Source organism: Aotus nancymaae, unplaced genomic scaffold, assembly GCF_030222135.1.
Source record: "Aotus nancymaae isolate 86718 unplaced genomic scaffold, 86718_ANA_hifiasm-v0.15.2.pri h1tg000089l, whole genome shotgun sequence".
Lineage (NCBI taxonomy): Eukaryota > Metazoa > Chordata > Mammalia > Primates > Aotidae > Aotus > Aotus nancymaae.
Genome location: NW_026988504.1, coordinates 25,450,682 through 25,464,015, shown reverse-complemented (window position 1 = coordinate 25,464,015; position 13,334 = coordinate 25,450,682). Strand labels below are relative to the sequence as shown.

The window sequence follows — 13,334 nt, the reverse complement described above, 5'->3', positions numbered from 1 at the left end:
CAGGAGATTAAGTCATGCCCCATAAAACTTAGGCCACACTTCATTTGCACCCAGACGTTGAGAGATAATTTGTTTCCAGGTGAAAGGGATGAAGCTTCCAGAGGAAGGAGCAGGCAGCAACCTTTGCTGTTCTGCAGCCTCCACTGGTGATACCCAGGTAAACAGGGTCTGGAGTGGACCTCCAGCAAACTCCAGCAGAGCTGCAGAAGAGGGGCCTGACTGTTAGAAGGAAAACTAACACACAGAAAGCAACAGCATCAACATCCACCAAAAGGATGCTCACGCAAAAACCCTATCTGAAGGTCATCAGCATCAAAGACCAATGGTAGATAAATCCACAAAGATAAGGAAAAACCAGCGCAAAAAGGCTGAAAATTCCAAAGACCAGAATGCCTCTTCTCCTCCAAAGGATCACAACTCCTTGCCAGCAAGGGAACAAATCTGGATAGAGAATGAGTTTGATGAATTGACAGAAGTAGGCTTCAGAGGATGGGTAATTCAAAACTCCTCCAAGCTAAGGAGCATTTTGTAACCCAATTCAACGAAGCTAAGAATCTTGATAAAAGGTTACAGGAAATGCTAGCTAGAATAACCAGTTTAGAGAAAAATGTAAATGACCTGATGAAGCTGAAAAACACAGCACGAGAACTTCGTGAAGCATACACAACTATCAATAGTCAAATCGATCAAGCAGAAGAAAGGATACCAGAGATTCAAGATAAACTTAATAAAATAAAGTGTGAAGACAAGATTAGAGAAAAAAGAATGAAAAGAAATAAACAAAGCCTCCAAGAAATATGGGACTATGTGAAAAGACCAAACCTATGTTTGATTGGTGTATCTGAAAGTGATGGGGAGATTGGAACCAAGTTGGAAAACACACTTCAGGATATTATTCAGAAGAACTTCTCCAACTTAGCAAGATAGGCCAACATTCAAATTCAGGAAGTACAGAGAACACCACAAAGATACACCTCAAGAAGAGCAACCACAAGACACATAATCGTCAGATTCACTGAGGATGAAATGAAGGAAAAGATGCTAAGGGCAGACAGAGAGAAAGGTCAGGTTACCCACAAAGGAAAGCCCATTAGACTAACAGCAGATCTTTCTGCAGATATCCTACAAGCCAGAAGAGAATGGGGGCCAATATTCAGCATTTTTAAAGAAAAGAATTTTCAACCCAGAATTTCATATACAGCCAAACTAAGCTTCATAAGTGAAGGAGAAATAAAATCCTTTACAGTCAAGCAAATGCTGAGAGACTTTGTCACCACCAGGCATGCCTTACAAGAGCTCCTAAAGAGAGCACTAAATGTGAAAAGGAGAAACCAGTACCAGACACTGCAAAAACATACCAAAATGTAAAGACCATCAACACTATAAAGAAACTACATCAACTAATTGGCAAAATAAGCAGCTAACATCATAAGGACAGGATCAAATTCACACGTAATAATATTGACCTTAAATGTAAATGGGCTACATGCCCCAATTAAAAGACACAGACTGGCAAATTGCATAAAGAGTCAAGACTCATGGGTGTGCTGTAGTCAGAAGACCCATCTCACATGCAAAGACACACATAGGCTCAAAATAAAGGGATGGAGGGATATTTACCAAGCAAACGGAAAGAAAAAAAAAAACAGGAAAAAAAATTCTAATCTCTGATAAAAACAGACTTTAAACCAACAAAGATCAAAAAAGACAAAGAAGTGCATTACATAAAGGTAAAGAGATCAATGCAACAAGAGCTAAATATACATTCACCCAATACAGGAGCACCCAGATTCATAAAGCAAGTTCTTAGAGACCAACAAAAAGACTTAGACTCCCACACAATAATAGTGAGAGAGTGGCTGTGCAGGAGGCTGAGGCAGGTGGATCACAAGGTCAGGAGTTTGAGACAAGCCTGGCCAACATGGCAAAACCTTTTCTCTATTAAAAGATACAAAAATTATCCAGGTGTGGTGGCGTGTGCCTATAACCCTAGCTACTGGAGAGTCGGAGAGAGGAGAATCGATTGAACCCTGGAGGTGGAGGTTGCAGTGACCGAGATCAGGCCACTGCACTCCAGCCTGGGCAACAGAGTAAGACTCCATCTCAAAAAAAAGAAAAAGAGAGAGAGAGAGAAATGGTGAGGGACTTGAACACCCAACTGTCAATATTAGACAGATCAATGAGACTGAAAATTAACAAGGATATTCAGGACTTGAACTCAGCTCTAGACCGAGCGGACCTAATAGATTTCTACAGAACTCTCCACCCCAAATCAGCAGAATATACATTCTTCTTAGCACCGCATAACACCTACTCTAAAATTGACCACATAATTAGAAGTAAAACACTCCTTAGCAAATGCAAAAGAATGGAAATTATAATAAAAAGTCTCTCACATTCGTGTCCTTTGTAGGGACATGGATGAACCTGGAAACCATCATTCTCAGCAAACTGACACAAGAACAGAAAATCAAACACCGCATGTTCTCACTCATAGGTGGGTGTTGAACAATGAGAACACATGGGCACAGGGAGGGAAGCATCACACACTGGGGTTTGTCGGAGGGAAATAGTGGAGGGACAGCAGGGGGTGGGGAGTTGGGGAGAGACAGCATGGGGAGAAATCCCAGATATAGGTGATGGGAAGGAAGGCAGCAAATCACACTGCCATGTGTGTACCTATGTAACAATCTTGCATGTTCTTCACATGTACCCCAAAACCTAAAATGCAATAAAAATAAATAAATAAATTAATTAATTAATTAATTAATAAAGTCTCTCACATCACAGTGCAATCACATTAGAACTCAGAATTAAGAAACTCACTCGAAGCTGGGCACATTGGCTCATGCCTGTAATCCCAGCACTTTGGGAGGCTGAGGCGGGTGGATCATGAAGTCAGAAGATTGAGACCATCCTGGCTAAAATGGTGAAACCCTATCTCTTCTAAAAATACAAAAAAATAGCTAAGCATAGTGGCACATGCCTGTAATGCCAGCTACTCAGGAGGCTGAGGCAGAAGAATCGCTTGAACCCAGGAAGTGGAGGTTGCAGTGAGCCAAGATTGTCCCACTGCACTCCAGCCTGGGTAACAGAGAAAGAGAAAAACACCCTCTAAAAAAAAAAAAAAACAAACAAAACTCACCAAAACCGCACAACTACAGGAAAACTGAACAACCTCCTTCTGAATGACAACTGGGTAAATAAGGAATTATGGCAGAAATAAATAAGTTCTTTTAAACCAATGAAAACAAAAACACAACATACCAGAATCTCTGCCCACATGAGAAAGCAAGAAAGATCTAAAAATCAACACCCTAACATCACAATTAAAAGAATGAGAGAAGCAAGAGCAAACACATTCAAAAGCTAGCAGAAGACAGGAAATAACTAAGATCAAAGCAGAACTGAAAGAAATAGAGATACAAAAAAACCTTTAAAAAATCAAATGAATTCAGGAGCTGGTTTTTTGAAAAGATTTACAAAATAGATAGATTGCTAGCCAGACTAATAAAGAAGAAAAGAGAGAAAAATCAAATAGACACAATAAACATGAAAAAGGGGATATCAGCACTGATCCCACAGAAATACAAACTGCCATCAGAGAATACTCTAAACACCTCTACGCAAATAAACTAGAAATTCTAGAAGAACTGGATAAATTCTTGGACATATACACCCTCCCAAGACTAAACTAGGAAGAAGTTGAATCCCTGAATAGACCAATAACAAGTCCTGAAATTGAGGCAATAATTAATAGCCTATCAACCAAAAAAAACCCAGGACCAGTGGGATTCACAGCTGAATTCTAAAACTATTCCAAACAATACAAAAAGAGGGACTCCTCCCTAACTCATTTTATGAGGCCAGCATCATCCTGATACCAAAATCTGGCAGAGACACAACAAAAAAAGAAAATTTCAGGCCAATATCCCTGAAGAACACTGATGTGAAAATCCTCAATAAAATACTGGCAAACCGAATCCAGCAGCATATTTTAAAAGCTTATCCACCCCAATCAAGTCAGCCTCATCCCTAGGATGCAGGACTTTGTCCTGGAGAGTCTACTCCTGGACAAGAGCAAAAAAAAAAAAAAAAAAAAAAAAAAGCAAGATTAAAAAGGCTCTTATGAAATGAAGAAAATTTACTATTTTTTATGAGTCATGACTGCACATGTAAAATTTCCTGTCACACCAATAAACTAGTAGAATTAACAAGACAGTTTCAATAAAGATCAACTAAAAATAAGTGTCCTTCTATATTTCAGAAATAGCAAAAATTAAAATTTAAATCATAATGTACATAAAAGTATAAGAACTAAAATGTATAAGAATAAATGTACTAAAAGATGGAAAAGGCGTAATGGAGCACAAAATAGAAAAATTTCACCAAGCTTTTCTGTAAACACTACTTCTGCTTGTATACCCAACAGAAAGGTTTGTATACGTTTCCCAAAGATGTTGTACAAAACCTTCCATAGCAGCATTATTTTTATGAGGCCCAAACTGCAAACAAGTTGCCTATTTATCTAGGAGGCAATCAACAAATAAATTGTGTCATATTCAGTGGAAGATTATACAACAATGAGAAGGAATAAACTACAAATAATTATTTTGATGAATATCACAATATTAATGCAAAGATAGAGAACCTAATTCTATACTTTCTTCATTTGCATTAAAGTATTTAAAAAAAAATACCTGACCTACAGGGTTACAAGTCTTTGGAGTGATTAGCTGCCTTTGAGGATTAGTCAGAAGAAATAATTTGGAAGGAGTGTGCTTAATTTCTATTTCCTAACCTGGTTAAATTGACATGGATGTATTCACTTTGTGATATTATATCAACTTGAGTAGTAATAATCTCCATTCTTTATAAAAGAATGATAACCCTAAAATAGGTATTTAGCATGTTAGTCCTCAAAGATAATTAAAATGATTCTCAATGCATCTAATTCCCTCACTGAAAACAAAAAGAGAAAAGAAATGCCACTAATTGTACTGGTAACCAGGTTCAGGCTAGGACCAGCTTGATTTGCCCAAATCTAGAGCACTTATGTCACAGAGAGTTCCACATTCTCATGCTGGTAACCTGTCAGTCCCAGGCAAATTGGGATAAATGGTCACACCACAACAGAGACCATTTGATGCTTTCTGAATCTCAGTGGACTCCTTTGTCTACCCACCTGCTTTGGTCTGGCTCTGCATCTTGGAACACATTGTGCCAAACACCCTTTTCCCAAGTGAGTTTGATAGAACTGGAAGACACAGGTGGAGTAGGTTGGAGAGAAGGAGAGAGATGCCTTTTACTCTTGAATCAGACTTTCGTGGGTGAATAGGCTTGGGGCCAGGCATGGATTCAATTCATCATTGTGAACATACCAGCATCACACCCCTGCCCACAGACACCTCTCAGTCTGCATACAGTCAAACATGAGACTGGGCAGAGAGAACTTCCTGAGCCTCCCAGCCACAGGAACTCACTCACGTGACCAGATGAAGGTCAGAGAAGGAATGATGCTGATGATGAGACTGCCTTCCTTGTATCTGAAACAAAGTCTCTATGACTAATTCTCAATTAAGAAACAGATTAAACCCTTACTTTTAAAAAATTCATCAGATTTCAGAAGCAACTTCCCCTTTGACAATCCCAAACTGACTGTAGAAAACAATGCAAACAACAACAAGGAAAAGTCCTGCTGATTGGTGGAAACTTCGGAGGCCAGGTGTATAAAAGGTCCAGATTGGAAGGGGTCATCAAATTCTGGGAAACTCACCTCTGAACAGGATCCCACCCTCCACCCCTGACACCATGACCCACTGCTGCTCCCCTTGCTGCCAGCCTACATGCTGTAGGACCACCTGCTGCAGGACCACCTGCTGGAAGCCCACCTGTGTGACCACCTGCAGCAGCACACCCTGTTGCCAGCCCTCCTGCTGTGTGTCCAGCTGCTGCCAGCCTTGCTGCCGCTCAACATGCTGTCAAAACACCTGCTGCCAGCCCACCTGTGTGACCAGCTGCTGCCAGCCTTCCTGCTGCAGCACACCCTGCTGCGGGTCCAGCTGCTGTGGCCAAACCAGCTGTGGCCAGACCAGCTCCTGTGCACCTGTGTACTGCAGGAGAACCTGCTACCACCCCACGTGTGTCTGCCTGCCTGGTTGCCTAAACCAGAGCTGTGGATCCAGCTGCTGCCAGCCCTGCTGCCGCCCAGCCTGCTGTGAGACCACCTGCTGCAGGACCATCTGCTGCCAGCCCACCTGTGTGACCACCTGCTGCCAGCCTTCTTGCTGCTGATCAACTCCCAAGAGAACCACCATCCTCACACAACAGTCTTCTGCTCAACTGACTTATCTTTTGGGGAACTAATTTACTTTGCTGCTGATTGTCACCATGCTCTCACCCACATTTTTATGAATTCTCTCCATGTTTAAAATCTTGTGAATCAGCATGAGGGAGGGCAGAATACTTCATCCTGATTCTCTTTTTCCTTACACCTTGGCGATCACGTGCCAGCTTCCTGTGTTCTCAGTTTGGAGTTATGGTCTCAGCTTTGACTCTAAAGTCAAGAGCTTCATTCTCTGCTTCTCAGAAATTTAGGTTTCTGCAAATAATCCATAATCTTTGCGATCATAATTTTGTTTTCAATATCCTCCTCATTGTTCTTGTATCTTTCTTTCTTCTTTTCATGATAACTTTGGACTATGTTCCTGGTAGCAGAGACTCTTACCTACATGTTTCTGAATAAACTCTGAACCATCCTCATCTCATATGGTGTTTTATTTTATTTTAAAGCATTCCTGATATGGGATTTACACACATGTCACATACCATATGTATTATTTAATTTGATCCGCAGAACAGATGGTCATGGATTATTACCTTCATTTTTCAGCTGAGAGCAATTTAATGTGTGATGTTATGTAGCAATAATGGACAAACTCAGCTGGACATGGTAGTTCACCCCTGTAATCTCAGCACTTTGGGAGTTCGAGGGGGGTGGATCATGAGGTCAGGCATTCAAGACCAGCCTGGCCAAGACAGTGAAACCCCATCTCTACTAAAAACAAAAAAATCAGCTGGGCATGGTGGTGGGTGCCTGGAATCCCAGCTACTCAGGAGGCTTAGGCAGAGTATTGCTTGAACTCAGGAGGCAGAGGTTGCAGTGAGCCAAGACTGTGCCACTTCATTCCAGCCTGGGTGGCAAAGCAAGACTCCATCTCAAAAAGAAAAAAAAAAAAAAACCGAAGGACAGAGTCTGATTCAAGATGAGGTCCTCTCCTTCTGCCCAAGGACAATTACATTTAACTCTCAATAAGGTAGAAATGACCTTGAAAGTCAGCACTAGCAAGACATGCACTTGAGTTTGTTTAACGATAAGAGGAATAATCCTTCATATTTGCAGATAACATTTTTGTTCACAAAAATATTCCCAAATTCATTTCCCACACTTCAGTGAGCAACCACTGCATGATATGGCAGCAGGGACTGCATTTAATAGCTGCCCTGAATGCAGGGATCTCTTTTTGTTTCAGCCTCTGACGAGCCATTCATTCAATTCATCTGCATCAAAAATGCTTGAGAATTCATTGTGTCCGCATGACAGAGACTCTCATCTGAAGGGACTTATTCTTGGTATCATATAAATAAAATTCTTATATGGTTCCCATCTCCTGAATATCTATTGACAAAGTAAATAAAACTAAGTTACTCCTTGTAAAATACAGACCATACATTATGCCACATGAAGACTATCTGTCCCCTAATTGAAACGTTATGAGGAAAATTAAGAACAAAGCTGGGAATTGAGAAACTATGCAATGGGCGTGTAAGACTTGGCACAATCCATGATCTCTGAGCCAAGGAAGGGAATAAAACAACCTTCTGCATTTTGTGAGGCCAACATGAAGCATCTAAAGAAACTGTGTTTCCAGGGAAATCAGAAGAATGTAAGAAAAGAGAAAAGCAGAACTTGTGCATTCATAGAAACCATGATAGACAGAGGTTGGTGCTTTCGGTCCTGAGCTGATGCGAGCTAAGCATTCACTTATGGAAGGACTGATTAATCATGGCCCTGAGTGAAATAGAAAAGTCGGGGACCTGGGTCGCCTTCTTGGGACCTCCTACCAGCATGGGAGTGGTAGAAATACCTCTGATGAGCTACCAGTGTAGATTTCCATGACAGATGCCAGCTTCTGAGACTGTGAATCTAGAATGCTCTGAAGACTTGGCTAAGAGACAAAGGCCGCTTACTGTGATCATCGTTTAGTGATGAAGTAAATGAGATAAGAACTAGGACATTCTCTTTGACTGACATCAGCTATGCAAGATAATAAGCTCAGCATGTCTACTGTATGGTAATGTGACTGCAGTTAAAAATGCTTTATCATATGCCTGAAACTTGCTGAGAAAGTAAATCTTAAATGTTCACACCATAAAAATAAAAAGGAAATGGCAACTATGTGAGCTAATAAAGATGTTATTCACAATGAATATATATATCAGAGCATCACCTTGTATACCTGAAATATGAATAATTTTTATTTGTCAATTATTCCTCAGTACAGCTAGAAAAAGTATTTAGTTGATCTCTTAATTATTATAAAAATATTCTTATCTTCAACATTAAAATTAGGAATTTTCTGAACAAAAAACACCAATATATTCTGGGTTGCCTATTCTATGATGCGTATTTTCTAAATGCTTTGTGTACAATAATTCTTTAGCAAACTTTCAAAATAGGTATTAATGTTCTCATGGTACAGATGAGACAACTGAGGCTAAGACAGTTAACACAATGTCATAGTTTAGTTTCTCTCAGAAGATACACTGAGGAAAAGATTCTAGCGAAAGTAGTTTATTAGGAAGTGCAGATTACACTGGCAGGGATTGGGGAAGTGATACAGAAAATGGTACACTATTAAGCCAGTATCACAGTGACCAGCTAAAGCTTAAAGGGAAAACTATCAGAAATGATGGAAAAGACACAGCTAGAATTATCCTACTTCAGGAATGAGGAAGCTAGAGTCTTCATAAATCAGCACTCCAGAATCATTGGTTGAGTGTTTTTCTCTGTGTGTCATGCACAGGTGACATGACTTTCTACAGCTGCAATACAAGAGTCCTTAGGCACAGAGATGCAGATTCTGGCAGATGGAAATTAGTCCAAGCACACTAAGATCCAAGTTATATGGGTGCAGTCATGAAAACTTTTCTACAATCTACAATTAGCTCCACTCAAGTCAGATATTTGCTACTTAAATGTCATGGACAACCACAAGCTCTAGAAGAAGGAAAAAGAGAAGGAGAGGAAGAGGAGAAAGAGAAGGGACAGAAGATGGGAGGAGAAGGAAAGGGAAAAGAAAAAAGAAAGAGAGGTAAAAAAAGAGGAAGAAAGCAAGCAAGAAAGAGAGAGAGAGGAAAGAGAGGAAGAAGGAAGGAAGGAGGAAGGACGGGAGGGAGGGAAGGAGGGAGGAAGGGAAGAAAAAGTAAATATATCAGAAGGAAAAAAGGAAGGAAGACAAAAAGGAAAAGAAAGGAGAGGAAGTAAGATATAAAATGAAGGTCAATGAAACAAGCTACACTTACTGCTGCTATTTGCACCTGAGATTCATGAACTCCATTAATTACCACCAGTTCTGTTCTCCCTTCACCCCTGGCCAGCACTCCTGTTGGTCTAGATAACTGCCTGATGGAATACTTCAGAACTTCCTTCCTGAAGCATCTGAGCCTCTACTTACTATACCATTGTCCACTGTGATTCCTGTTTTTACTCATTTGTGGTTATTGCTGAGCATGGACACACTATGAGATTCTCCGGTGTTATGGGTTAATTTGTGTCCCCCAAAATTCATATTCAAACAGAATCATTTTAAGTGTTATGTAATAAGATAAGGTCATATTGGAAACAATTGGGCCTGTGATTAAATATGACTGATGTCTATATAAAAGGGGGAAATTCAGAGACAATATGCAGATAGTAGAAAAATTATGCCAAACACACATGGAAATGATAGACATGTACAAGTCAAGGAGAGAGAGCTGGAATTTCCCTCATAGCCCTCAGATGAAAACAACATTCCCTGACACATACACATCACGGAATACTATGCAGCCGTAAAAAAGATGACTTCATGTCTTTTGCAGGGACATGAATAAAGCTGGAAGCCATCATTCTTAGCAAAATAACACAAGAACAGAAAACCAAATACTGCCTGTTCTCACTCATTAGTGGGAGTTGAACAATGAGAACAGATGGACACAGGGAGGGGAGCACCACACACCAGGACCTGTAGCGGGGTAGGAGGGGTAGGAGAGAGATGGCATTAGGAGAAATACCTAATGTAGATAATGGGTTAATGGGTGCAGCAAACCACCATGATATGTGTATACCTATGTAACAAACCTGCCCATTCTGCACTTGTACCCCACAACTTAAAGTATAATTTTTTAAAAAAGAGAAAGAAAACAATATGGCCAACACCTTAATTTTAGACTAGTAGCCTTCGGAACTGTGACAAAACAAATTTAAGTCACTTGATTTGCAGTAATTTGTTTATGGCAGTGCTAGTAAATTAATATACTCAGTAAATCTCCTGAGCTATATTCTCCTACAATAGGGGGCTTGAAGATAATTGCTCCTCACCAAATAGTAACTCCTTTCTCTGTCTGCTGGTCTGCTGACATGAAGAGTCCAAAATGACTAAGCAATAACAATTATTTTGATTATGCCAAAGAAATAGAGAAGCAAATACCATAATTTTTATTCACATGAAAATTTTAAAAAGCTAAAATTTACCTAATGGATTACAACTTGATAGAGCGATTAGCTGTTTTTGGGAATGAGTAAGAGAATATAATTGGGAGAGAAGGGGATTAATTTCTATTTCCTAACCTCGTAATGGGGACATAGGTGTGTTTACACCATTATGTTAGATCAAGTTAGAAATTAATAATTTGCATTCTTCTGAAATGAATGGTATACCTAAAAAATGTTTCAAACATGTCAGAACTCCAAGATGAATCAGGTATCATCTCAACTCATCTAACTGCTTCATGCTAAGGAAATAGAGAGAGAGAGAAGAAATGACACTACCTGTGCTAGTAACCAGGGTTAGGGCTAGAACCACGGCTCATGCTGGTTGGCCTGAATCTAAAGCAGTTATGTCATAGAAGGTGCTACATTCTCATTCTGGTAATCGCCACACTCGCAGACAAATCAGAATGAATGGTCACCCCGGGGCATAGATTGCTTGATGCTGCCAAAATCCCAGTGGATTTCTCTTTGCATCCACCTATGCTCGATCGGCTCTGCCACATGCATGGAACACACTGTGCCAGGCACCCTCTTCCCAAGTGATGTTCACAGAACCGAAAGACACAGGTGGTATAGGTTGCAGAGAGATGCCTGTTAGTCTTGAATTAGAATTTGGTTGGTGAATAGTGTTGGGCCCAGGCATGGATTAATTTTGTCACTGTAAATATATCGGCATCATGCTTCTCCCCACAGACACTGCTCAGTCTACACACAGCCAAACATGAGGCTGGGCGAGAGAACCTCCTGAGCCTCCCTGGTCACCAGGAATGATCACATGACCAGAAGATGGTCAGAGCAGGAACCATGCTGATGATGAGACCTCATTCCTTTTATCTGAAACAACATTTCCATGAATAATTCACAATTAAGAAACAGATTAAATCCTTACTTTCAAAAGATTCATAAGAGTTCAGAAATAACTTCCCCTTTGACAATCCCAAACGGACTGTGGAAAACAATGTAAACAGCAACAAGGAAAAGTCCTACTGATTGGTGGAAACTTTGGAGGCCAGGTGTATAAAAGGCCCAGATTGGAAGGAGTCACCAGATTCTGGGAAACTCACCTCTGAACAGGATCCCACCCTCCGCCCCTGACACCATGACCGACTGCTGCTCCCCTTGCTGCCAGCCTACGTGCTGCAGGACCACCTGCTGGGAGCCCACCAGTGTGACCACCTGCAGCAGCACACCCTGCTGCCAGCCCTCCTGCTGTGTGTCCAGCTGCTGCCAGCCTTGCTGCCGCCCAACATGCTGTCAAAACACCTGCTGCAGGACCACCTGCTGCCAGCCCACCTGTGTGACCAGCTGCTGCCAGCCCACCTGTGTGACCAACTGCTGCCAGCCCACCTGTGTGACCAGCTGCTGCCAACCTTCCTGCTGCAGCGTGCCCTGCTGCCAGCCCACCTGCTGCGGGTCCAGCTGCTGTGGCCAAACCGGCTGTGGCCAGACCAGCTCCTGTGCACCTGTGTACTGCAGGAGAACCTGCTACCACCCCACGTGTGTCTGCCTGCCTGGTTGCCTAAACCAGAGCTGTGGATCCAGCTGCTGCCAGCCCTGCTGCCGCCCAGCCTGCTGTGAGACCACCTGCTGCAGGACCATCTGCTGCCAGCCCACCTGTGTGACCACCTGCTGCCAGCCTTCTTGCTGCTGATTAACTCCCAAGAGAACCACCATCCTCACACCACAGCTTTCTGCTCAACTGACTTATCTTTTGGGGGACCAATTTACTTTGCTGCTGGCAACCATGCTCTCATCCACATTTTTATGAATTCTCTACTTGTTTAAAATCTTGTCAATCAGCTTGTGGGAGGTCAGAGTACTTCATCCTGATTCTCTTTTTCCTTACCTTGTGGATCATGTGCCAGCTTCATGCATTCTCAATTTAGAGTCACGGTCTCAGCTTTGACTCTAAAGTCAAGAGCTTCATTCTCTTCCCCTAAGAAACTTAAGTTTCTGCAACTGATCAAGAATCTTCACAATTATGTTTTCTTTTCAATGTACTCATGATTCTTGTATCCTCCTTTCTTCTTTTAGTGATCACTTTGGGTTATCTCCCTAGAAACAGGGATTCTTACCTATATATTCCTCAATAAATAAATTCGGAACCATTCTTCATCTCATATGGTGTCTTGTATTATTTTTAAGCATTCCTGATATGGGATTTACACACACATCACACACTATATGTATTACCCAATTTTATTCTCAAAATAAACAGTCATGTTTTATTGCCTCCATTTTCCAACTGTGAAAATTTTAATGTGTGATGTTATGTAGCTAATAGTGGACAGACTCGGAACCAAGGTTGCATCTTCTCTTTCTGTCCAAAGCACTTACATTTAACTCTCAATAAAGTAGAAATGACAGTGGAACTCAGCACTAGCAAGTTAGGCACTTGAGTTTACCTCACGAGGGAAAAAAAACAACCTGTAGTATCTGGCAAGAGACAATATTTCAGTTCACAAAGGTCTTCCCAAATTAGTTTCCCACAAGTCAATGAGGAACAGCTACATGGTACAGC

General features: G+C 41.2%; 2 protein-coding genes across 2 annotated transcripts; both read left to right on the top strand.

Moving 5' to 3' along the window:
• Positions 1-5,760: 5,760 nt before the first annotated feature.
• LOC135271714 (keratin-associated protein 9-2) lies at positions 5,761-6,767 on the top strand. The gene has a single exon (XM_064369694.1). The coding sequence runs from the start codon at positions 5,812-5,814 to the stop codon at positions 6,292-6,294; it is 483 nt and encodes a 160-aa protein (XP_064225764.1). The 5' UTR covers positions 5,761-5,811; the 3' UTR covers positions 6,295-6,767.
• A 5,145-nt stretch (positions 6,768-11,912) lies between these two features.
• Positions 11,913-12,464, top strand: LOC105710581 (keratin-associated protein 9-7). The gene has a single exon (XM_021676364.2). The coding sequence runs from the start codon at positions 11,913-11,915 to the stop codon at positions 12,462-12,464; it is 552 nt and encodes a 183-aa protein (XP_021532039.2).
• Positions 12,465-13,334: the final 870 nt, after the last annotated feature.

Bases quoted from the DNA above. Each gene is read 5' to 3' on its own strand.
- LOC105710581 (XM_021676364.2), top strand. From the start codon at position 11,913: ATGACCGACTGCTGCTCCCCTTGCTGCCAGCCTACGTGCTGCAGGACC.
- LOC135271714 (XM_064369694.1), top strand. From the start codon at position 5,812: ATGACCCACTGCTGCTCCCCTTGCTGCCAGCCTACATGCTGTAGGACC.